At 41.3% G+C, this 27,387-nt stretch overlaps 1 protein-coding gene across 8 annotated transcripts in view; it reads left to right on the top strand.

Annotated features, from left to right (window-relative positions):
- Positions 1–27,387, top strand: part of SLX4IP (SLX4 interacting protein) — a 125,920-nt gene that overhangs the window by 58,176 nt on the left and 40,357 nt on the right. For all 8 annotated transcript variants that reach the window (XM_075925665.1, XM_075925663.1, XM_075925666.1 and 5 more), the window contains one exon: positions 5,890–6,013. In XM_075925665.1, the coding sequence (XP_075781780.1) occupies positions 5,890–6,013 (124 nt within the window). The remainder of the gene's footprint in view (positions 1–5,889; positions 6,014–27,387) is intronic.

The following is a 27,387-nucleotide window of genomic DNA, read 5'->3' as shown; positions in this document are numbered from 1 at the left end:
TGTTAACACTCCTCTCTGTAAATGATTTTACTGTCCTAATTGATCTGAATTCCTAGTGTTTTAAAAAAAGTATTTTGCACGACTGCCAAAATATAAGATATGAATTTCAGGAAATTGGATTTTATGATGAGGCACAACAGGGCGTTTGTTACTGGTCTGTGACCTCACACTTTGAGAAAAGTGTAAAGGTTGAATGTCTTCAGCGGATGAGAAATATGATTATAGTAGTTCAACAATATACTCTTTAAGAGCCTAATTGAGGTTTTGTGTTGATATAAGGTGGGAAGGGAAATGATTAATAAGACACCCTAGACAAAATCATACCCCATATGGAAAAACTTGGTGCAGGGCCTGGGAGCTTTTCAGTTTTCAACTCACACAGTTTTCTACTAATCACCACGTTTAAAGGAAGGGTAGGGCTTGCCACCTAGCGTTTTCTGAACTCTGCAGAATGCTGAAGGGGAAAGATCCTGTTGTATTAATTTAGAGGGAATAAAGAGCCCAAAGAGAAAGGTGTTAACATGACCCTTTCACTGTCCAACATTAAACAAGGTTTGGGGTTCAGTTTACAGAGACCTTAGCCTGCACAGTACCATGGCAAACTTATAATTTATAATCCTTTTAAATGTTTGATTAAAGATATAGAGGGATAGGGGGAGAAAAGGTTAAAGCATTGTAAATATAAAATATTAAATAAGATTAGCTGGAGAGAGTTTTTAGAAAGAAATCCTCTTTGTTTAGCAGCGTCCTAGATGGAAGTAAAGATCGCTGTAGCTTTCCTTTCGGGGAAAAGACAAGACAACCAGATTCTGACTAGACAGAATTAAAAAGAAAAGAGACAGGGAAGGAAAAGAGGACCTGGATGATGGAGGACCAAGTGTCATATCCTAAGTGGTGTTTAGAGTTTAGTAAGCTTCAGTGGATATAACAATATCATTGGCTTCCTCTGTCTTTCATATGATTTGGTTAGGACATTTTTCAGGATTAGGTCCAGGCTCCCAGGAGACTGAGAGAATGGCAGCCATAATGGTGAATCTTGCTCCTTCCCTTCTTCAGTCAGCCAGCGTTGGTGGTAGCCATCCTTCCCCAAAGTCACTTTTTGAGGCCCTCAAAATGGAGTGATGGGAAGACTAGTCCATCTCCTCATTAACTGGTCCACCAGTTAGGCCTTATTTCTGACGCACCAATTTTTGGGTCATTAATTTCTAGTCTGCACTCTTCTTGTTTACAAAGCATGATCTTAATACAGTCCAGGAGTTAACCAGTACGCAATTTTATTGGGGCTAACTCTGGTTTTCTGTCTTCCCTTTGCACCTTTTCCCATCCAAAATTATTGTTAATGGCTATTGTAACATCTTATGAACTTTCGTTCACTTTTTACAGTTGAGATCAGAGTAAAATTGTAGGCCCAGTTGTCACAGTAGCTCTTCTGTGCTCATGAATCTTTATGGAACTATAAAATGTGTAGGCTGCTACCTGTCCCATGGCAACTCTGGAGTCTCAGGAACCTTTAATTCATTGGTTCTGTGACTGCATATGGACCAAAATCCAACGAGCTGCTGATGCTTTGATGTGGGATGTCTGGAAGGCTATTACATAGGGAATTACATATGAGTGTGCAGGGGAATGATAGCGTTTCCTACCCTTTCCTTTTGTAGCTGCTCAGCCTCTCCCCCATTCGCACTGTGCTGCATTGGTAGGAGGAGGAGAGAGATTGGCTGCTCCATTGTCTCCTCCCCTGCCTGACTCAGTGAAGAGCAAGATAGAAGCCTGTGTTGGGGAAAAGCTGTAGTAAAAGACATATTTTCAGTTTTGTAATCAGATACACATTTTCTTCTTAACTTACCTTTGGTGTCCACTTCAGAGCCTTGAAGAACCAAAGTTGAACAACACTAATGGAGTTTTCTGTAGGGTATTTTTGGTAGTTGGAGAGGGGGAAGTTGCTGCATTAACTAAGCTGCCCTTCCTTTGATGAATTTGAATAAATTCATCTGCTTTTCTGCCCTTTTCATCCTCTCCCAGGGCTAATAGAATAGATCTGGCTTTATATTTTAAAAAGTATTCTGATAAGTTTGTTGCATCAGTTTCATTGCTGTACTATATGTATAGCTATAATGCCCCATTAACAAGATCTGTTGAATTCATAATTTCATTTTATAAGTGAAAAAGGATATTAATTTTCTTTGATAAAAGTGCCAGTTTACATTTTTAAAAGGTATGCTTATGTTTGTTTATTTTGAGTTCTATTCCAGTAATCTCTTCCTAAACACAACAGCTAAAAGAAATATTTTAAATATAAATGTAGGGAAGTTTATACTAATCTTTGTTTTTGCAAATGGAACTGAAGGCATCTGATGTTTCTGCTACTTCCTGGGTTTTTTAATTATTTTTTTTCCATCAGAGAATATGCAGTGAGGTTATTTTAATGAGTTTAACAGCAGAATAGATAGGAGGAACCCATGCTCTATGTGTACATTCTGATTAAGATGATAACATTCTAATATTCAGGAGAAAATAGTGTGCATGATTCATAGATATATATGTTGATGCCTAATTATTTATAGCTGTGTTTAGATACTCTGTTTTCTTGGGTCTATTCCACATATTTTCTCGATTAGCCATAGTTGACCTGTGTATTTAAAGCAAAATTCTTTCATTAATAAAGTACTTGTATAATTTTTCAACTTTCTAAATACTTGAACCATTTTAATATAAAATTATACCTTGGTGTCCAACAAAGCATCAGTTTTTCTTATTTCAAGGTTCTGTGCAATGGAAAATGTGATTACTGAGAAAGTGGTCAAAACCAATCCATATACAGCAACCTGAAAATGTATTCAGAGTACTGTTGAGATAAATTCTTTATTTTATTCAAGTGCTTCCTGTACTAAAGCTTTGGTGGAGGGACCTGTAAGTGTGTTTGTTTGGCTGTGTGTAAATAAGTTTTCAAGTTATAAACAGTTAAATTTTGGAATGTTAGATTCAGATTTTAAACATATCATTTATTAACTTCGACTAAATCAAATGTTGTAATTTAATGTCACAAAAGATAGTGTAGAATCAAATGAAATAAAAAAAAGTGAATCAACATGTTCCATAGAATCGCTATGGATAGTAATTCCATGCTCCAATAATAAGAAATTAGCAATAGGGATATATTACCGACCACCTGACCAGGACAGTGATACTGACATTGAAATGCTGAGGGAGATTAGAGAGGCTACCAAAATAGAGAACTCTATAATAATGGGGGATTTTAATTACCCCCATATTGACTGGATACATGTCACCTCAGGAAGAGAACCAGAGATAAAATTTCTCAATGGCTTAAATGACTGCTTCTTGGAGCAGCTGGTGCAGGAACCCACAAGGGCACAGGCAATTCTTGACTTAGTCCTGAGTGGAGTGCAGGATCAGGTCCAGGAAATAACCGTTACCGGACCGCTTGGGAATAGTGACCATAATATAATAACATTCAACATTCCTGTGGTGGGAAGAACACCTCAGCAGTCCAGCACCCTGGCATTTAATTTCAAAAAGGGGAATTACACAGAAATGAGGAGGTTAGTTAAACAGAAATTAAAAGGCAAAGTGACTAGAGCCAAATCCCTGAAAGCTGCATGGAAACTTTTCAAAGACACCAGAATAGAGGCCCAACTTAAATGTATACCCCAAATTAAAAAACATAGCAAGAGACCTAAAAAAGTGTCACCGTGGCTTAACCATCATGTAAAAGAAGCAGTGAGGGACAAAAAGGTATCTTTTAAGAAGTGGAAGTCCAATCCTAGTGAGATAAATAGAAAGGAACATAAACACTGTGGGCTCGTCTACATTGGCCCCTTTTCCGGAAGGGGCATGGTAATTTTTGAAATCGCAATAGGGAAATGCGCGGGGGATTTAAATATCCCCCGCGGCATTTAAATAAAAATGTCCGTCGCTTTTTTCCGGCTTTTAGAAAAGCCAGAAAAGAGCGTCTACACTGGCCCCGATCCTCCGGAAAAAGCGCCCTTTTCCGGAGGATCTTATTCTGGCAATTACAGACCGGTAAGTCTAACTTCAGTACCGGGCACATTAGTAGAAACAATAGTGAAGAATAAAATTGTGAAGCATGTAGAAGAACATAATTTGTTGGACAAAAGTCAACATGGTTTCTGTAATGGGAAATCCTGTCTTACTAATCTATTAGAGTTTTTTGAAGGAGTTAACAAACATGCGGATAAGGGGGATCCAGTAGATATAATATACTTAGATTTTCAGAAAGCCTTTGACAAGGTCCCTCACCAAAGGCTCTTGTGTAAATTACATGGCCATGGGATAAGAGGGAAGGTCCTTTCTTGGATTGAGAACTGGCTAAAAGACAGGAAACAAAGGGTAGGAATAAATGGTAAATTTTCAGATTGGAGAGGGGTAACTAGTGGTCTCCTCCAAGGGTCAGTCCTGGGACCAATCCTTTTCAACTTATTCATAAATGATCTGGAGAAAGGGGTAAACAGTGAGGTGGTAAAGTTTGCAGATGATACCAAACTGTTTAGGATAGTCAAGACAGAAGCAGACTGTGAGGGACTCCAAGAAGATCTCACCAAACTGAGTGATTGGGCAACAAAATGGCAAATGAAATTTAATGTGGATAAGTGTAAAGTAATACACATCGGGAAAAATAACCCCAACTATAGGTACAGTATGATGGGAGCAAATTTGGGTACGACAAATCAGGAAAGAGATTTTGGAGTTATCGTGGACAGTTCTCTGAAAACTTCCACGCAGTGCGCAGCGGCGGTCAAAAAGGCAAATAGGATGCTAGGAATTATTAGGAAAGGGATTGAAAATAAGACCCAGAATATTTTACTGCCCCTGTATAAAACTATGGTATGCCCACATCTTGAATACTGTGTACAGATGTGGTCTCCTCACCTCAAAAAAGATATTTTGGCCTTAGAAAGGGTTCAGAAAAGGGCAACTAAAATGATTAGGGGTTTGGAACGGGTCCCATATGAGGAGAGGTTAAAACGACTGGGACTTTTCAGTTTAGAGAAGAGGAGACTGAGGGGGGATATGATAGAGGTCTATAAAATCATAAGTGGTGTGGAGAGGGCCGATAAAGCAAAGTTATTTATTAGTTCCCTAAATAGAAGAACTAGAGGACACCAAATGAAATTAATGGGTAGCAGGTTTAAAACTAATAAAAGAAAGTTCTTCTTTACACAGCGCGTAGTCAACCTGTGGAACTCCTTGCCAGAGGAGGCTGTGAAGACTAGGACCATAACAGAGTTTAAAGAGAAGCTAGATAATTTCATGGAGGTTAGGTCCATAAAAGGCTATTAGCCAGGGGATAAAATGGTGTCCTTGGCCTGTTTGTCAAAGGCTGGAGAGAGATGGCAGAAGACAAATCGCTTGATTGTGTCTTCGGTCCACCCTCTCTGGGGCACCTGGTGCTGGCCACTGTCGGCAGACAGGATACTGGGCTAGAACGACCTTTGGTCTGACCCAGTACGGCCGTTCTTATGTTCTAATATGTTCATTTCAGGTGCATAGTTGTGAATTTTCACAGTAAAGTTTTCTCAAATTATAGAAATTACTCATCAATACCATGTGTCATATTTTACAACACCACTGTAATTTAGTGATTTTACCTCTTTCATTCTTCAAAAAAATTACCTAAAAAACCTATTTTTCTAACCTATGTTGCAATTTTACTGTTACTTTCCCCATTTATGTATACTTCCAGTATTCCTTAAAATATGACAATGCAAATTTAAGAACATAAGAACTTCCATAGAAGTCCATACATTTGCATAGAATAGGTTTCTGCATACATTTTTTAGTGTTTTGATATTAATTTTTAGGGTTGTGTAGATTTATTTGTAAATTTGCAACTGATTTCTGTTTCAGGAAGTGTGCTTGCTGCTAAAAGACACTGTTGATTCAAGAGTCAAGCACTACTTAGAAGCTCGTAAACACCGAGGCCAGTGGAAACACACAGAATGCACACAATCCATTCCTTTGTCCATAAAAGGTAGGGTCAAGTACAATGATAAAATGAAAAATGGTGGACATTATTTTTACTTTACATTTGATACTAGAAATGACTTAGGCCCTACCAGGAAATACAGTTAGCCTGGTGCCTAACTTATGTGATTTTACATGTAAAGAGTAAATGTTCTTTTTCCTTTTTAAGAATATATTTTCTTTATATGTAAAAATTCTTAAGTTTGACTGACTCTCTCTATACTCACATACGCATACATATTATATGATTTCATCTAACACCAAAATTACAGAACAGAGAGATTACTTCCTTTGTGAAAAATGTTCTGTATGACAAATAGGTACATTTCACCTGCCATGTTTTGTTGTGATTAGAATTGGTAGTCAGTTAGTTAGTTATATTACCACAGCTTGGTACCAGGGTTTGTTACGTTGTGATCTCTTTTAGCTAATCATGTATAGGAACAGAACAAAATAGGAAGACAACTATGGCTGGATACTGTTGATAGATTTCATTGGGGGGCAAAGTGGGACAAAAAGGTGAAGTTTTAAAATAGCTGTTTTTAGAATCTGAAGATACTTCTTACTCGAGTCTTAAGTTTGTAGAACTGCTTTAAGGCATGAACAACTTGGCAATTTTCTTTCAGCATTCTGTCATCATTCTTCCCTTTTCCTGTCCAAACTTTGATATCTCTGTGTTGAACTTCTAGACAAGTGTTGGTTGTGGGTCCTGGATACTGTGATGTGTACCCTCATGCACTCTGTTCATTTAATGTCAACCAGCTTTCAGATAGTAATGTTTTTTTGATTACTATCATCCTAGGCTGGATATGAATTGGTTTCATAGGAATGAAAGACAGTGTACCTTGTTACCAAATCCTGAGCTAATTAGTCTCTTTCATTTCTTTAAATGTATTTAAACTGATTTCCAACTGACAATTATACATAAAAAATAGTAAAACAAATTTTTAAAATATCAGTATATTAACGCTAAAATGTTACATTTACATTTAGGGTCTAAGTTAATATTTAAAATTTGATTTCTGCACAGATACTCTGGTTCTGACAGTCTTTTAAAATATAAATTGTGAAAATGTAACATTCATCATTATTTCCTTTTATTTCCTTTTGCAATAGTAAATACAGCCTCCAATAGAATCAGAAATCATAGTTCTTATGACTGGGAGGGACTTCAAGAGGTGTTCCAGTTCAGTCCTCTGCACTCATGGCAGGACCAAAAACCTTAGACAGTGCCAGATTTATGCACAAGATAAGAAAGCTGCATTTTAGTGCTTCAGATAATGAGAGGTCTCTAAATACAAAACAATTACTAGTTTTTAGTTGCATCCTTGCCTATGTACCGGTGTATATGCAGATATAAAACTTTATTATTTCTATTTTAATTGTTCTTTCTGTTAGAATAATATACAGTTTTCTGGTAATGCTATGGGGCCTCTTCAACTTGACATAGTTTAGGACCTCAGCATGTCTTAATCCAGTTCTGCCTCTAGATCATCCCAACAGGTATTTGTATAACCTGTTCTTAAAAATCTCCAGTGATGGAGATTTTACAACTTTCTTTATTCCAGTGCTTACCTACCCAGATGGGAGGTGTTTACTTATCCAAACAGAAAGTTTTTCCTAATGTTCCAGCTAAACCATCCTTGCTGCAATTTAAGCCCATTGCTTCTTGTCCTGTCTTCAGAGGTTAATAAGAATAATTTACTTCCCACCTCTTGTAACAAACTTTTATGCACTTGAAAACTATTATCATATCACCTCTCCATCTTCTCTTTGCCAAACTAAACATCCAACTTTTTCAGTCTTCCCTTATAGCTCATGTTTTGTAAATCTTTAGTCATTTTTTGGCTCTTCTCTAGACTTTCTCCAGTTTGCCAAATCTTTCTTGAAATGTGACACTCAGAATTCAACACAATACTCCAGCTGAGGCCTAATCAGCACAGACTATAAGGAAAGAAGTAATTTTCATGTCTAGCTTACAACACTCCTCTTACTACATCCCAGAATGATGTTTGTTTGGTTTTTTATATTTAGTTTGTGATCCACTATAATCCTCAGATCCCTTTCTGCAGTATTCCTTCCTAGACAGGCTTTCCCCATTTTGTATGTGTGCAACTGATTGTTACAACAACTGATTCCTAAATAGAGTACTTTGCATTTCTCCGTATTGAATTTCATCCTTTTTACTTCAGACCATTTCTCCATTTTGTCCAGATGATTGTGAATTTTAATCTTGTCCTCCAAAGCACTTGCAACCCCTAGAGCTTGGTATGGTCTGCAGACTTTATAACTACTCTCTGTGCATCTAAATCACTGGTGAAGATATTGAACAGAATCAGATCCAGAACTGATCCCTGTGGGACCCCATTCATTATGTCCTTCTATTTTGTCTGTGAAATCACTAATAACTACTCTCCGGGAATGGTTTTCCAACCAGTTATGCATCCACGTTATCCAACTGCATCTAGGTTATATTGTCATGAGGAACAGTATCAAAGGCCTACAAAAGTCAACATACACCATATCTACTGCTTCTTCCTCATCCAAAAGGCTTGTTACCTTGTCAAAGACAGTAATTAGGTAGGTTTGACACGATTTGTTCTTGACAAATCCATGCTGACTGTTAATTACATTTTATTATCTTTGGAGAGGGTCCAGCAGAGGGCAACCAAAATGATTAGGGGATTGGAGCACAAGTCCTATGATGAGAGACTGAGGGATTTGGGTTTGTTTAGTCTGCAGAAAAGAAGAGTGAGGGGGGATTTGATAGCAGCCTTCAACTTCCTGAAGGGAGGTTCCAAAGAGGATGGAGAAAGGCTGTTCTCAGTAGTGACAGATGGCAGAACAAGGAGCAATGGTCTCAAGTTACAGTGGGGGAGGTCTAGGTTGGATATTAGGAAAAACTATTTCACTAGGAGGGTGGTGAAGCACTGGAATGGGTTACCTAAAGAGGTGATGCAATCTCCATCTCTAGAGGCTTTTAAGTCTCGGCTTGATAAAGCCCTGGCTGGGTTGATTTAGTTGGGATTGGTCCTGCCTTGGGCAGGGGACTGGACTTGATGACTTCCTGAGGTCTCTTCCAGCTCTGTGATTCTAAGTGGCTGCAAATGGAATGCATATTTATTTCCTCCATTATCTTTCCAGGTACTGAAGTTAACCTGATAGGTTTGTAATTCCCCAGGTTGTCCTTATTTCACTTTTTATAGACTGGCACTGTATTTCCTTTTTCCAGTCCTCTGGAATCTCTCCTGTCTTAAATGACTTTTTGAAGATAATTGTTAATGGCTGAGAAATCTCCTCAGCTCCTTGAATATTCTTAGATGTGTTTCGTCAAGCCCTGGTGAGTTGAAGACATTTAGCTTGTTTCAGTAATTTATAACTTGTTCTTTCCCAAGTTTAGCCTCTGATCCTACCTCATTTTCACTGGCATTTCCCTGTGTTAGGCATCCAATCACTACTAATCTTTTTGATGAAAACTGAAACAAAAAGTCATTTAGCACTCATGTTATTTCCATGTTTCTGTTACAAATCTGTCCCCAATTGAGTAATAGGCCTCCCCTGTCTTTGGTCTTCTTCTTGATTCTAATGTATTTGTGGAATGTTTTCTTTTTACTTTTGATATCTGTACCTAGTTTAATCTAGTTTTTCCCTTGGTTTTTCTGCTTTTTTTCATATTCGTTCTTGGTTCTTAGTTTGTTCATAAATATTGACCTAGTTTCTAGTTTTTATAGGACTCTTTTTTTTTAATTATTGTTGTTTAGTTTCAAATAATTGAAGATCTCCTGGGCAATCCAGTGTGGTCTCTTGCCATAGTTCCTAGTTTCCTACACAGTGGGATAGTTTGCTCTTGTGCCGTTAATAATGTCTCTTTGAAAAACTGCCAATTCTCTTGAATAGTATTTTTCCTTAGTCCTGCTTCCCATGGTATCTTACCTACCAATTCCATGAGTTTACTAAAGTCTGCCCACTTTAAATCTGTTATCTTTATTGTGCTGTTTTCCTTTCTACCACTCCCTCTGCCATTTCATGATCACTTTTGCTCAAGCTGCCTTCCATTTTCAAATTCTCAACCAGTTTCTCTCCATTTGCAGTATTAGTGCAATACTGTTATGAATATTAATATGAACATATAATTTTATTAAGCACAACAAAGATTAAATACTGTTTTGGTTGCTCATTAGGGCAGCAAATGATTTTAGAAGCCTTATAAAAATATGTTAGGAATACATGGGAACTAGCTTGTTATGGCATGACTAGTTTTTTCCCACAAGTTCAAAATAGATATAAGTAGAAAGCACCGGAGGCCAGTAAAGATTTTTAAAAAGCCTTTCCTCCAAGTCGGGAACCTTAATTTATCCCCTTAAAAGAGTGAACTATGCAGTGTTTATAAAGCATGTGAACTTTCAGATCCACTTATATTTCTGGTTTTGAAAAAACAAATAGAATTTTCCTATTTTTTTTTAAAAAAGGACACCATTTAAAAAAATCCTGTTATGGAATTTTTTTCCCACTGAGAAACATTTCTTGTATTTTTAAAAGGTAACTGCCTAAATAAATTGTGGTTAAAAGTAATTGTGAGAAGATAAATTTAATTTTTCTCAGATATGCAGTCTAGTATCTATTATATATTTGAGATAATTTGTCTGTGTGTGTATGTCTGTCTGTCTGTTCAAGAACTTCTACTAAAGGTTAAGAACTAGGACCATGCATGAAATTTGGTGCGTAGTTTCTTCTTATCGTAACTTAAGGCAAGGTAGGGTTTGATTGTGCCAGGAAAATGGGGTGTGCCTGGAATGGGATTGCTTCTCAGAAAACCAGAGAGAAAAGAAACAGAATCACCAACTAAGTTAAAGGGGCAGACTGGGGGCACACTGAAGCCCCTCCCCCAGTTCGTACGGGAACATTGCTGGCTGTTCCCCTTCGTTGGGGAGCAAGGGGAAAGAGCAGAGTTTGATGCATTCCTTACTCTGGCTGGGGACTGCAGGAGGCAGATGAACCTGAAGCTGCCCCAGCCAGGGGACATAGACCCTCCTCCCCCGTCTGTGCTTGCTGGAGCTGCAGCAGACCTGGAGAGGCAGTTCTCACCTGGCTCCAAGATGCTGTGTTGAGAAAGGGCTGGGGTTTTTCTCTCTTCCCGGAGCAGCCTGCTTATTGAACCCCTTATCCCTAGTCTCACTCCAGAACAATGATTTCTATGAAGCATGGACATTTTCATTTTATTTTCTAAAAAACAAAAATTAATTGAGTTAAGGACCAAAGCAATGCCTGGTAAATCTTCTAGTCTTGCATAATTTGTTAATTTGAGAGTATATATGAAGCCTGAATGGCTGATACATTCATGAGCTGTGAATGTAAAACAACCTTTTATTTAGAGAATTGACACACTGTCTCACCACTGGCAAGCTGATCATCTGTGTCTTGTCCACATTTTCCCTGATAACAAACAACCCTAAGACAAATATGTCAAAAGAAGTAATCAGTAACATTAATGACTTCATTCTGAACATGCGGGCTCTGGATTTTGGATTTCCCAGTACTGTCATGCCATTCACTGGGCTGGATTAATTCCCACTAATTAATGTTAAATGTAAATAGAGAAAAAAGCTTCAGGTTTGAACCATAGAAACTCAACTTGATGATGAATGACTTTACCAAGCCACCTTTTTACTTTCTCTACTTCAGAAGTTTGAGTTGTGAGCCCTGTTGATAGTTCCTCAATATAACACTCTGAGAAAATGAAGTGCTTTGGTTTAGTCCAGCACTCAAATATTCTTCACTAATCCAGTCCATCTAGGAAAAGAAGGGCATTTGTGAATGTTCACCAGAGCAATCAGAGTCCATCTCATGAGAAGAGACCTATGCAGAGGATCCACAACCCAGGAACTTTGACACTTAACCAGTCACCAGTCCTTAAAAAAGAACAACAAAAACTTTAGTTAATAGATGGTAAAAATATTATATCTTTAGGTTCTACAAAATGAGAAATGTATCTCTTCAGAATAAGTCGCTGCACACAACATCTGGGAAATGAATACAAGTTGGACATCTCTTATACAGCATCCTTGGGTCCTAATAGGTTCCGAACCAGGGAATTTGCCAGACCAGACAAGGTTCCCTGCACAGCCCCCAGCTGCCGACTCTGGGGAGAAGAGACAGGGGACTACTGTAAATTAGCGTATATAACCTGTGCGCGTGTATTACCCGCATCTATGCATAACCCGCAGTTTTTCCTGATTGTGTAAAAAAAGTCTTAGATAACCTGTGCACATGTATAGCCTGCAGGAGAGGAACAGTGTGTACTATTAAATGAACAGCACCTGTAATGAAGTGTTAATGAACCGCAGCTGATGATGCTGAACAATGAGTATACTACAACCCTTATTTCTGGTATATAACCCCTTTGAACCACACTGTTTTACCATTTATTTATTCCTTTAGTAGTTTTAACTTGTAATGAATTTTAAAAAAAAAGTATTTAAAACTTCTTAAAACTTTTTAAACATGCCTAAGTGCAAATCCTACACAGCCAATTTTAAATTGTGTGTTGTGACATATGCAAAGGACAATGGAAACAGAGCAGCAGGGAGAAAATATTCTGTCAACGAAAAGTCTGTTCGGGAGTGGAGAAAGGAAGAAGCAGAGATTGAGAAATTACACCCTAGAAAAGAGGGTGCCGCAGAAAGAAAGCCAAGTGGCTTAATCTAGAAGAAAACCTGTTGAAGTAGGTTCGTGCACAGAGAGAGAACAAACGGGCAGTGTCAACTGTAGCCATACAGCTCAAGGCTCGACTTATGGCTATGGAACAGTCTTGTCTTCCTGTAATTTCAGTAAAAAAAAAACTTATATAACACGGTGTAGAAGCTGTAGAAACCATTTTCATATTTAGCTAGAAGCCATCTTGTATATCAGAAACCATTTCAGCTTTTCTCTCAAGCACATAGACCAGAGTGAACTTTCTCTCACCCTGTGAGAAGAGGCCTACAGGATGGGCTATTGGTATGTGTTAATTGGGCTGGTTGGGACAGGAGATGTACTCCCTCGTACCTGTCCGCCATCTTGTTGATAAGGCTTTGTTTTTCCAAATTTAATTGAGGATTTCTGTAATTGGATGCCCTGACATCAGACTGTTTGGCTAAGGGTATAAAGATACTAGGATTGATTGTATTAGCAGCTTTACTGGGCCCGGCTTTGCTGGGACCACGTTTGGCTCATGCTGTGCTTTATTAATTAATAAAGCTGTTTGTTAGCTGCCTAAACAGAGAGGAGCGGTTTTTTTTTGCTTCAACAACGGGGATGAGTATAGCCCACGTGGGGGGAGGGAGAGGGAAGGAGGACGGGAATGTAAAAGCTTGCATAACCCGCAGGTTATATTCGCTAAAAGACGGTACCTCCAGCCTCTGCCGGACTCTGGGTTGCTGGCCTGGCTGCTGCTGCCCCAGCCAGACTGCCTGCTAGGCTCCAGCAGCCTGCGCTGCTGCGGGCTGCCGGGGTCTCTGGCCCCACTCCCACCCTGCCATGGGCTGTTGCTGGCCCCATCCTGCGTTGCCATGGCCTGCCCCGACTCAGTCCCATACTGCAGGCTGTCGGGCTGCTGCCGGCTCAAACCCCCCACTGTTTCCCCCCCCTCGCTGCTTCAGCCTGCCCCTCCTGGATTGCCCTCCTGCCTCTATGTTGCTGGGGTTCTCTGATCCAGGAACATCCATATTCCTGCTGGACCATGGATGTTACCGGACCAGAGAATTCTGGTTTTGGGAGGTGCAACCTGTACTTTACAATCTGATCAGTCCTTAGTCTTATACAAAGCATTCTGCAAAATCAGTCTGTTACATATTGTATTGCAGGAAAGGTTCATGTTATGATGTAATGATGTTGATAGAAGTTCCTAAACATCTTCTAAAGCTGGTAAACGTTGTAATTGGGAAGTCCCCCGGAAGTGGGAGCCAAGCCACCTTTGTTTGATTGGCAGTGTAGGCCTGCTTGTTAGGGCTGAGGAGTAGAGGAGAGTCCATTGTTAGAGTAGCCTCCTTGGATACTTCAAGTTGAAAATCATCGGGTAACAGATTTCTCTGTGTGGTATCGTGGAGGTATATATTGCCTTCAGTTTTTGTGACATAAATAAATATTGTGCAAGTTACTTGTTAATTCACACAGCTCTTTCATTTACACCCACACTATAGTGTGTGGTGGGTCGCATACCACCTCATTAGGAAATCTGTGGGTGTTACACACAAGTGAAGAAAAAAGCAAAATAGGACAGGAAATGGAAAAATCGGGAAAAGAAGCCAAAACAAGCAAGTTCTTCCTATTCTTCCTTCTGTTTGAACAATTTCTCTGCCCCTCCCAAATGGTCAGTGTAAATGTATCTGCCAAAGTAAGCTTTTATTTAGTCTTTAGACATAGGCTTAAGAGTAAACTCTTTATTTCCTGTGTTTGATCGAACATTCAGAAATGTTTGAGTTTGGGTTATCTTATTTTTTAAGAGAAAAAATGCAGTGGGATAGATTTGCAAAGACACAATTTTCCCTCTGTCCAGTTTTCATGCCCAGAAATGTGCAAGATGTGCTACTGAACGAGCGTGCCTACATCAGGAGTTCAGGGCATGCAAGCCAATCACTCATAAAAATTGCGTTGTGGAAAATTTGGCCCACTAAAAACAAGGCTTTCTACAATGTGTAAGTGGATTAGTTCTCTCTTAACTTCAGACCCAGTGTACATCATTTTGCAAGGTATTGTCACTGTACTCCATTTTCACCAATCAGCGACATCCTCATGAGATTTTCAAGCATGCCCTTGTGTTCTTGTGGCTCACTGCATATAACTCCTCCTATCCTCAGATGTGGACAGGATAAAAGCAGTGTTCATGTACTGTCTGCTGCTAGGGTCACCACTTTTAGCTGGATATATTCCTGGATGTTTCATCAAATGGCATCATCTTTAATTAAAGATCAACCTTTAATTCCTTCAGACTCCAGACCAATCCTAAAGGGTTGGCAGCCCTATTGCTGATTTCCTTAATCAGCAGGGGAGAGGGGAGCTACTCTTCCGCCTGACAATAAGGGGCTGCAGAAACAAGGCAGTGAGGGTATGTCTACACTACAAAGTTAATTCGAACTAACGGACGTTAGTTCGAATTAACTTTGATAGGCGCTACACTAGCGCTCCGCTAGTTTGAACTTAATTCGAACTAGAGGAGCACTTAGTTCGAACTAGGTAAACCTCATTCTACGAGGACTAAGCTTAGTTCAAACTTACTAGTTCGAATTAAGGGGTGTGTAGCCCCTTAATTCGAACTAGTGGGAGGCTAGCCCTCCCCAGCTTTCCCTGGTGGCCACTCTGGCCAACACCAGGGAAACTCGTATGCCCCCCTCCCGGCCCCGGACCCCTTAAAGGGACACGGGCTGGCTACGGTGCCCGTGCCAGGTGCAAGCCTGCCAGCACCCAGCTAGCAGACCCTGCACCTGGCACGGCTCGAGCCAGCCACCTGATGCCCCCCAGCCCTCCCCCTCTTCCCGGGACCAGGCTGGCAGCTCCCGGGAGCTTGCCCGGGACCGCAAGAGGCGGGCACCCGCCTGGTCTAGTGCGGACATCGTGGACCTCGTCCACGACCGCCACACTACGCACAGGAAAGTGGTCGTCTAGGGCAGGAGAGCTGCCAGCCTGGCCACCTAGGAGCAGGTGTGCATGAAAATCAAGGTGGTCCACTGAGACCCCCGACCCTGAGCCCTGAGCTTACAATGGCCGTACTGGGTCAGACCAAAAGTCCATCTAGCCCAGTAGCCTGTCTGCCGACAGCGGCCAACCCTAGGGACCCTGGAGGGGATGGACCGAAGACAGTGACCAAGCCATTTGTCTCGTGCCATCCCTCTCCAGCCTTCCACAAACTTTGGGCAGGGACACCACTCCTACCCCCTGGCTAATACCACTCCATGGACCCAACCTCCATCACTTTATCTCACTTCTCTTTAAACTCTGTTCTAGTTCTAGCCTTCACAGCCTCCTGCGGCAAGGAGTTCCACAGGTTGACTCTTTGCTTTGTGAAGAACAACTTTCTGTTACTAGTTTGAAGCCTGCTACCCATTCCTTTCCTTTGGTGTCCTCTAGTTCTTCTATTATGGGAACTAATGAAGAACTTTTCTTGATGCACCCTCTCCACTCCACTCATGCTTTTATAGACCTCTATCCTATCCCCCCTCAGTTTCCTCTTTTCTAAACTGAAAAGTCCCAGTCTCTTTAGCCTCTCTTCATATGGGACCTGTTCCCAACCCCTGATCATTGTAGTTGCCCTCCCCTCTCCTAGCCTCTCTCTTCCCCTCTCCCACCTTCTTTTCCCAGTCTCCCCGAGTTTTGTTCAATAAAGAGAGATTATATTTTTGACCACACGTTTTCTTTATTTTGTACATCAGGAAGGGGGGCTAGGGAAGGGTAAGTGGAAGGAGGTGAGGGAGGAATGGGGTACGAGCCCCCGATGGGGAGGACTGGGGTGGCTCTGCGGGCTTCTGGGCGTGGAAGCTCTCCTGCAGCCCCCCAATTACCCCTCTCCCCAGATGGCAACCTGCGGCAAGTGCAGCCGGTCTGATGGCCGAGTGCTGTGATGTGCCCAGTGTGGGCACTCAGGGCACTCCAAGCCAGGACTGCTTTGCAAGCGGGGCACCCCTGAGAACTGTCTGTTCGGGGTGGGGGTCGGGTCCCTTTAAGCACAGCCCTCAGCTAGCCTGAGGCAGCAGCTCCACGGGCTAAGTCCTCATCTGATGCCCTGCCGGCACTGCTTCCGGCCATCCTTAACCCCGGTTCAGGGTCCACTTAATGTGGACATACTAGTTCGAATTAGCAAAACGCTAATTCGAACTAGTTTTTTAGTCTGGATGCGTTAGTTCGAATTAGCTTAGTTTGAATTAACTAATTCGAACTAAGTTAGTTCGAATTAGCGCTGTAGTGTAGACGTACCCTGAGAGACTAAAAAGAGGGCTGAGCAGAAAGACTGACAGCATAGTATGATAAAGGGAAAATAATGGGAAATTTGAGAAGATAATGAACACACAGGGAAGAATGGAACATTGGGAAGGAAGGATAAAAAGGTGACCTACCAAGTCAATATGACTAGGTCCTTGTCCTTCCACATGGTAGCTGGAGTGGGAAGGAAGTAAGAGATAAACTGCAACCTCCTCTTTCTACTTCTTCAGGGAGGGGGAGTTGGCTGTTTATTCTGCAAGGCCATGTCTACACTAAAAAGTTTTGCTGACACAAATTCAAGGTTGTTGGTGTCATTTACAGATCAGCGGCAAATGGTGGAGCTACCCCTTGTGGGTCTGAGAAGTGAGCACTGATTGGTGCGACTGTATGGTGATGCAGGTTTGAGATGATGAGCAGAGGCTGCAGAACTTTTAGATCTACAAAGTCACTTTTGTGGATCTTGTGCCAAACAAATCATCCAACATCAGGGATACCAAATGAGAGCTGGACTGACAGTTGAAAAGCAAGTGGCCGTCACACTGGAAATCTACAACACCAGATTGCTACCAATCATTGGCAAACCCACAGTAGGCACTGTTGTCATTCAAGTGTGCAGACCCATTAATAGCGGGACTTTGGTTCTCCGCAATGTGTGGGACATAGTGAAAGACTTTGCGGCTCTTCAGTTCCCGAACTGCAGTGAAGAAACAGATAGCATGCACATTCCTATTTTGGCCCCAGACCGCCTTTCCACAGAGTATATCAATAAAAATGGCTACTTTTCCATGGTTATACAAGTGCTAGTGGCCTGGAGAGGCATAAGGATCTTGCGCAAATGGTTTTTTTTTTTGTGCAAAATGGAAGCAGTTACACTGCTTCTTTTTGCACAAAAACCCCTTGTGCCAAAAGTATTGGCAGAAAATATGCCAATGACATCACAACTCATGCTAATGAGTCTGTTATTAGCATGCTCTCTGCCACAGAAACTTGTAGTGTAGACATAGCCTAAGGGTGCTCTACAGAGCAGGGCTAAGCTCGAAATCAGCTACGCAAATTGAGCTATGTCAATTATGTAGCTTATTTTGAAATTGGGAGCGTCTACACAGCACTTATTTCGAAATACAGCACTCTTCCTCCGACTTCCCTTACTCCTCATCAATGAGGGTTACAGGAGTCAGAGCAAGAAGTCTTCCAGCTTGACAGTATTTCGACATTATTTCAAAATTACTGCCTGCTGTGTAGATGCGGATTAAGTTATTTTGAAATAACACTAGATATTTCGAAATACTGTTGCTGTGTAGACGTACCATAACAGTGAGCCAGAGAAATATGCAAGATTGTCTACTGCTACGCTGTGCTCAACTTAGCACTGCAGACTGAGGGCCTCTTAGAAATTGTGCAATGCTTGCTGCGCATCTGTGCGCTTATTGCAGCTCCCCCGCTTATTGACTAATTGATCAGTCGATGGAAATTCCATCATCTAGTCAATTAGTTGATTAAACTAAATTTAACATCCTTAACCATGGAGCAATTTTCAGGAGAGGATTGCAGTGTATCTCCATAGAACATAAGAATTGCCAGCTAGCTCAATATCCTGTCTTCTGACAAAGGCCAATGCCAGCTGCTTCAGAGGGAATAAACAGAGCAGGAAATCATTGTATTATCCATCTTCTGTTGTCCACTCCCAGCTTCTGGTAGTTATAAACTAGGGACAGTCAAATCATGGGGTTGCATCCCTGACCATCTTGTCTAATGGCCATTTATAGACCTATATACTCCATGAACTTATCTAATTTTTTTTAACCTCTGTAGTTTGGCCTTCTCCATTATCCCCTGCAAGGAGTTCCACAGCTTGATTGTGTGTTGTGTCAAGAAGTGCTTTCTTTTCTTTATTTTAAACATTCTGCCCATTAATTTCTTTGTATGTTCCTCGATTCTTGTGTTCTGTGAGGGATTAATTAACATGTATTCACTTTTTTCTGATGTTATAGATATCTATCACATCCCCCCCCCATCATCTCTTTTCCAACCTGAAAATCCTATTCTTTTTAATCTCTCTTTGTTCTTTTTAATCTCTCTTTGTAAGGATGTTCCATATCTTAATCATTTTTGTTGCCCTTCTGTGTACATTTTTCAATTCTAACGTATCTTTGTTGAGATGGGACGACCTGAACTGCACACAGTATTCAGGGTGTTGGCATACCATGAACTTGACCATAGATGAAGTTTCATTGAGATTTCTCAGGAGGACTCAGAGGACATCCCTGTGTACCTAAACTGCTCCACAAACACCCTGCTCCCACCTAACTCTAGATGGGAATGAAAAGCAGATGGCAGCTTTTCCTCTTTTTGTCGTTCCTTTACCTCTTGTAATGGAGGTAAATTACTGAAAGGTGTTAGCTGTGTCCTGCTAATCTAGAGGTGCCATTACTGAAATGGGAAATTTATTTAAATGTTTACCTGAGGTTCTTTCTCTTGCACTGACTTGCCTGTGCTCTGCTACGGGGACAGGCTGGACTGTGATGGAATAAAAAACAGGTTCTGGATTGTGGTGCAGCTGGAGCCCCAACTCACCAGTCCCCCATACTTCTCTTCTTCCTTGTCCACCTCCTTCCCCTTGCTGTTCTTGGCAGGGGCCTGCAACCCGCATTCCTCAAAGGAATCAGTGGTTGTATGCAGGATGGTGATAGGGGTAGGCATGTCATTCAGCTGTTTGTAAAAGCAGCAAGTCTGCATCTTGGTCCCAGATCCACTGTTGGCCTCCTTGGCCTTCCTGGCTTTCACACAGCCCTGCTGCTGGTCCTGTGCTACCCTTTCTCCTGCATTCCCTAAGCAATCTGCTTATGGATGTCAATATTTCTGTGGCTGGTCCATAGCTGTGCATTCACAGCCTCTTCTCCACACAGGCCCAGGAGATTCATTATCTCCTGTCTCCCCCAGGCAGAAATGTTGTTGGAGCATGGGCAGAGGTGTGCACCACCATGCGGCCAGAGGTGCACCACAACAGAAAGCAGATAGAGGTGTGCTTTCCAAGCTGGACAAGGAAAAAATATATCAAAAAGTTATGTGGGTTTTGAATTGGTGGAGTTTCTCCAATGTGGATGTTCTCCGGGTTGTAGCGTTAACAGTTTTGATCAGTGCAGTCAATGTTGTGTATTATGGGACAGCTGATAGGGGACTATTAAGATTAACATAGCATCTACACTCGAGCTGCATCTACCTTCATGCATCAACCTTCTTACATCAACCAGGTCTCAGTCCACTTGGGGAGCAGGTGGTGTTATTTTGCCTTAAGGGAAACTTACATTGGTGGGAGGCAGATTTAGTTAAGATAAGCACAATGAGGTCGACGCAAGGTGGCTTATGTCAACCTTACTTTGTAGTGTTGACCCACCTGTGCAGGTCTCTTCTAAGCCTTTTTCTCCCTCACAATGATCTACATAAAGATGGCCAGTCATGCTAAGTCAATGAATGGTCCACTTAGCCTAGGAACTTCCGAGGGAGTTTATTTGTGTTTCTTTTGATTTAATTATACCAGATAGTCTGTTTAGAGATCATTTTTATTGTGCAATTTCAAATGCAATGGCAATAATTAGAAAACACGTTGTCACATGACACCCAAATTGACTTAATCTTCTTTCTTTCTTCTGTATTAGATACTACCTCCACTCTTTTACCTCCTGCAAATGCATAGGAAATGTGAAATCAACCAGCATAATAAAGACAAAGGTGCACCCAGAAAATACTGCCAAAGATTCTGCTCTCAATTTCACTTTTTTGGTGCTTCTTAAGATCTTTTAGACAGTATCCCTTGTAAATTCTTCTCACTTGCAATCAGTTAAGTGACTGTTGCTACCACAGGAGGTGAAATTTGTTTGATACTTTACAATGTCTCAACATTTCTCAAACTGTGGGTTTTAGCTGCCAGCTTCTAGTTTCTCAGTGGAATTGTAGCTCTGTTTATCATTTAATGAGTTATGGCTCAATCCTGCAGACCTTTAATTGACTTTTACTTTGGTTTAGATGCAATATTGCGTATAGTGATTGTACTTCAAATGATCCTATAAGTTCAGATCCTATAGTCCGACTTATAAGGCTAGGCAGACCCATGCATTTATGCAAGCCCATTTAAATCAAGTGGTATTCCATGTGGATGCAGGGACACCTGTGCAGATCTGATTGCAAAGTCAAAAGTCTAGTGAGTTTGTTCATTGTTTTGTTGCGCCAATCCATTTAATTTACTTTGTTTCTCTCAGTGGAGAGGGTTGCTCCCAGAAGTAAACAATAGGCTGGTGGATTCTTAAAAATATGTTGATGGGGTGGTTTTATTTTTATTATTTATTTATATTTTGTATCTGTTTGTCTGATGAATGCGTGTTTTCCACTTTTGATTTGGATGCCAGTTTCTTGAAGGTTTAACTACAAATCATGCTTGTAAAGAATTGGAGAGGAATAAATGTATCTTGTTTCAGCAAAAATCTTTCTTTTAAAATGTCTGAAAAATTTTCAAAGTGCAGAAAAACATATCAGGCTCTCTTTCCAGATGGAATAGTGTGTGGGCTTTTTTCTTATGGTAATAAATTGAATAAAATTCTCACTCCTGGCCTCCTGTTCCTTACACTGCGGTTGCCCTTTAAAAGCTGACAGTTGTCTTTGATCAGTAGTTCCCAAATTGTGGTTTGTGGAGAGCTGGCTAGTCACATGACTCCAACCCACTTATGGAACACTTTCTTAATATTATTTTTCCATGCAAGGAATTGCTGAAGTTCTCCCCAAGATGTTACATGATCACAAATGGAAGTCGTCCCATGATTCTTTTTTAGATAATTAAATAGCTTTGCCTAAGTATTGGCATTATTAGAAACTTGAAAGTTGTTATTATGTCCCCTCTTAGTCTTTCTTTCAATCTTCCCTCTTTGGTCATGTTTTCTAGACCTTTAATCATTTTTGTTGCTCTTCTCTGGACCTTCTCCAGTTTGTCTGCATCTTTTCTCAAATGTGGCACCCAGAACTGGACACAGTACTCTAGTTGAGGCCTAATCAGCACAGACTAGAACGGAAGAAGTAATTCTAGTGACAGGCATACAACACTCCGTTACTGCATCCCAGAATGATGTTTGCTTTTTTTGCAACGATATTGACTCATATTTAGCTTGTGGTTCACTGTGACCTTCAGCTCTCTTTCTGCAGAGCTCCTACCAAGACAGTCATTGCCTGTTTTGTATGTGACACTGATTATTCCTTCCTAAGTGGAGAACTTTAAATTTGTCCTTATTGAATGTCATCATGTTTACTTATGACCTTTTCTCCATTTTGTCCAGGTCACTTTGAATTTTAATTCTATACTTCAAAACACTTATAATCCTTCCAAGCTTGGTATCTTCTGCAAACTTTAAAAGTGTATTTCTATACCATTATCTAAATAGTTAATGAAGATACTGAACAAAACTGGTCTCCAAAATGGTCCTTGTGGAACCTCAGTTGTTATGCCCTGCCAGTATGATTGTGAACCATTTATAATTGCTCTCTGGGAATTGTTATCCAACCAGTTATGCACACACTTTATTGTAGCCCTGTCTAGATTCTATTTCCTTAGCTTATTCGTAAGAAAGTCATGTGAGACTCTTACCAAATGCTTTCCTAAAGTCTAGGTGTAGCATGTCTACCACTCCCCCTCCCCCCCCCCCCCCCCCCATCCACAAGGCTTGTTATCCTGTCAAAGAAAGCTATCGGGTTGATTTGACATGATTTTTCTTGCTGTTACCTGTCACCTTATTATCTTCCTGATGTTTACAAGTGAATTTCTTAATTATTTGCTCCATTATCTTTCCTGGCACAGAATTTAAGATGACTGCTCAGTAGTTTCTTGATTTGACCTTATTTCCCTTTTTGTAGATGGGCACTATATTTACCCTTTTCCTGTTTTCTGGAATCCCTCTGGTCTTCCATTACTTTTCAAAGATGATAGCGAATGGCTCACATATCTCCTTTATCAACTCCTTGAGTATTCTAGGATGAATTTCATCAAGCCTGGTGACTTGAAGCCATTTAACTTTTCTGAGTAAGTTTTAACTTTTTCTTTTAACCTACCTCATTTTCTCCAGCATTTGCTATACTAGACATCCAATCACTACCAACCTTGTTGGTGAAAACTGAAAACAAAGAAGTTATGAAGCACCTCTGCCATTTCCACATTCTCATTTATTGTTTTTTTCCCTTTTCATTAATTAATGGGCCTACTATGTCCTTTGTCTTCATATTTCTTCTAATGTATTTGTAAAATGTATTCTTGTTACCCTTTATGTCTCTAGCTAGATTTAGCTCGTTTTTTGCCTTCACCTTTCTAATTTTGCCCCTACATGCTTTCTTATTTGTTTATATTCATCCTTTGTGATTTGACCTAGTTTCCACTTTTTGTAGGACTGATCTAAAACTTTCAGGGCCAGACTTCAACATAGCTCAGCAGCTCCCATTAAGTGACATAAATGAATGGTTGAATTTTCAGAACTTAGTACCCCTTTGTCCAAGTGAGAAATGAGCACATGTGAAAATCTATCCAAGTTGTGGCTGCTGAGCGATTTTAAGTATCTGGCCTTACCTAATGTTTCTCATTGACTCTTTTGTGAGTTGTATGATGTCTTATTTCAATAGCTGTTGCTTTTGAAAAGATTTTTTTCTGTACTCTATTTAGATACCAAACCTCCCACAATCTCTTGGTATCTGGTATTTTAGTTTGTATTTTGGAATGTTAGTTCCCAAAATGATATTTAATCTACTTAGAACCTTTTCCAGACCTGATTAAACACAGGGCACAACAAAATGTAACAGAAAACCATTACAGTGTGTTTCTACACAGCATTTTAATCCAGTTTGTTCAGTACTGCTGTTGCCAGTGAATAAGTATGATTTTGAGACCATGTGTGGTTTTATTCATGTTTCAACATATCCTCTAACAAAATGGCATTCTGGATCTCTGCTCTAAGCATTCCTCAGATCTGGGTTCAGCGTTTCAAGGATGTTTGAGTACCTTGCATTAGAAAGAATGTCTGAAATGTCAGAGAGGACGTGGTTCTGACAGCACACTGTGCTTGACTTCTGTTATTTCATTCTTCAAATGTTTTTCTAGAGATTCTGTGACTCTGAGGTGCATTTGTTTTAAAAGAACTATCAAGTTACTGGAAGATCTGTGAGTCAACGTCCCTTTTGGCCAAAATATAGGCTGGTTTCTGCTCTCATATCAGTGTAAATCTGGGCTACCTCTACACACAAGTGTCAGAACAGCCACACCAGCAGCGAAGAGCAGGCTGCAGCCACACTGTGGTGGTGTAACAGCACATGTGGGTGAAAGATTCCAACAGTGATGATAGGCTTCAGCAGCTCCTTGCTGCGAGAGTTTTCCTCTCTAGCAAGGAAAGGCTTTGGCAGGGAGGAGTTTGTGGAGAAACCCTCCTTCCAGCATCTTTCTCTGCAATGGGGGAAAGCTGCAGCAGCAAAGAGCAGGTGCAGCCTTTCGCTGCTGCCAGAATCTTTCCCTGTGGCAGGGTTGGGCTCCAGCAGAAGCGAGGCTGCCCAAACCTTTCCCTGTTGCCTTTCATCTGCCAGAGTCTTTCCCCATTGCCAGACTCTTCCGGTGATGGGGGAAAACTCCATCCCCAGAGAAGCAGCGGGACACTACACTACTAAAAAAATAGCAGTGTAGTCAGGAAGCATTTTCAGTGAGTAGCAAGCCATGCAGGATATGTACTCACATGTATACCCACTCTCCTCAGGTGTCTTTACATGCCTACGCCTTGGCTCACTGGCTGCTACACCACGAAAAGAAGCTTGCAGTCTAGGTGTACCCCAAAGATTAACTTAAGTGAAATCATTGGTGTTGCACTAAGGTAAAACTGCATAAATGAGACCATAATCAAGTGATTTTTTTTTGAATACTTGATTGTCCCATGTCATCACATTTTTTTGGATGAATGGATTGAAATTCATGTTCTTCTTTGGTTAGTCCCCGTGGGTGCTCCACTTCTGGAGTTGGGCTCGTCCCAGCACCGTGGATCGGAGATTTGTCATAGCCGTATTCGGCCGGACCGCGCATGCGTGGGCCGTGCCACACACCGTTCACGCCTTTTGTCTGTTACGCGCGGGCCGGCCCCGCCCAGTTCCTCTCGACCGCCCTCGGTTGCGGACGGAGCTCCCGCGTTTCTCAGCTTTTTCATCTGAATATCTGTGAATAGTTATAAAATATTAGTTGTTAGTTGTTTGTTTTTTCTTGTAGTTGCTTAGTTACCTGGTTCTTTCTACAAAATAAAAAAAAAAAGTAGTTAGTTATAGTCGTCGAAGTAGTTAGTTGTCGAGGTCTAGCTGCCTGAAAAACAAAACAAAACAACAGAGACACTAAAAGATTACGAGCACAGAAAATAAACAACAATGCCTGGCTCTCCAGGCTGTAAAAAGTGTTCCATTTGCCACGAGGCAATGCCTGCCTCGGACGGCCACGCAGCTTGCATTAGATGTTTGGGTGAGCCGCATGTACCTCAAAAATGCACCCATTGCTGCAAGCTGATGGCCAGAGCTCGGAAAGATCGCGAAATGCATCTAAAAATGATTCTTTTTGATAAGGCACTGATGCCTTCTGATGCTCCTGAAACTGCTACCATTAAACTCCCCGTTTGAACGGAAGTGTATACATCTCTAGAGTGTGAAGAGTAGTTCGCGAGTCTTTCCCTGAGTGGAGGACCTTATCCATCTTAGCCACAAACAGTTTGTGTCTGTCGAATGGGAGATCTTCAACTTTACTCTGGAGCTCTTTTGGGGCCCCAGCTTAGAGGAGCCATGACGATCTGCGCATAGCGATGCCTGTTGCGGTGGTGCGTGCAGCTGTATCCGCAACATCAAGGGTAATTTGAAGGACACCCTATATGCAGCAGCGACGAGGAGTCCTGTGGCACCTTATAGACTAACTGAAGTGTAGGAGCATAAGCTTTCGTGGGCAAAGACCCACTTCGTCAGATGCATGTCAGATGCATCTGACGAAGTGGGTCTTTGCCCACAAAAGCTTATGCTCCTACACTTCAGTTAGTCTATAAGGTGCCACAGGACTCCTCGTCGCTTTTGCAGATTCAGACTAACACGGCTACCCCTCTGATACCTATATGCAGCGTATCCCTCTTGAACTACCGATTTTAGTAGCAGTCTCTTAGTGTCGGAAAGATGCTTCATGAGCTCTGGTAACTGAATAATTATCAAAGTTATGATTTGAGAGGAGAGCAGTGTAATTAGCTCAGAGTGGTATTCCATGCTTGCAGACATTTCAAATCTTACATAAAGGGCACAACAATCAGAGTGCTCACGGACAACATTGCAACCATGTATTATGTCAACAGGCAAGGAGGGGCTCGATCTCAGTCCCTGTGCACGGAAGTGGTACATCCTCAACAACATTACCATCATAGCGTCTTACCTACTGGGAGCCAATAATGTCATTGCGCTTTGCTCAGCAGGCAGTTTCCCCACAACTACCAATGGGAAATTCAGACCAATGTTCTCCATTGCATCTTCTGTCACTGGAGCTTTCCTTCAATAGATCTCTTTGCCACATACACCAATGCGAAGTGCATAGACTATTGCTCCAGAGCGGGAATTGGCAGTCACTCTCTGGGAGATGCATTTCTCCTCCATTGGTGAACATCACTACTATACGCATTTCCACCAGTTGCCCTTGTTCCCAGGGTCCTGGAGAAGATCACTGTGGACGCAATTTGGGTGATCCTCATAGCCCCTGCCTGACCCCGACAGCCGTGGTATTCAACTCTTCACCAACTGTCCACCCGAACACCATATTGCCTTCCACTCCTACCAGGTCTCCTCACTCAATAGAACAGCTCTCTATCTCAACTGAAGCCCAAAACCTTACACCTAACCGCGTGGATGCTAGATAGTTCAGCACGTCCGAGAATCTTTGTTCTGAACAAGTGAAGCACGTATTAATCCACAGCAGGAAGGACTCCATGAAAGCCATTTACTTGGCTAAGTTGTCTAGATTTACAGCATGGTGTAATAATAACGATTTGAATCCCTGTATTTCACCGTTGCACCTTATATCCTCGACTTACAAAGAGCAGGACTTTCAATAGCATCGTTAAGAGTTCATCTAGCAGTAATTAATGCATTCCACCATTCTGTGGAGTGGATGTTGGTGTTCTGTCATACTACCACAAAAATGTTTCTCCAAGGCCTCACAAACCGTAATCCGCCTCAGAGGCCTCCACCACCTGTATGGAACTTTGACCTAGTTCTGGACGCTTTAACGCGTTCCCCATTTGAACCTATGGCTACAGCGTTCCTGCAGCTACATACAATTAAAGTACTTTTTCTCCTCGCTATAACCTCTGCATGCGAATTAGCAGCCCTCATGTCACCTTCACCATATACAGTGTT

Source organism: Pelodiscus sinensis, chromosome 3 (genome assembly GCF_049634645.1).
Source record: "Pelodiscus sinensis isolate JC-2024 chromosome 3, ASM4963464v1, whole genome shotgun sequence".
Lineage (NCBI taxonomy): Eukaryota > Metazoa > Chordata > Testudines > Trionychidae > Pelodiscus > Pelodiscus sinensis.
The sequence above is the reverse complement of the archived record's forward strand: the minus strand, read 5'-3'. Positions and strand labels throughout refer to the sequence as shown.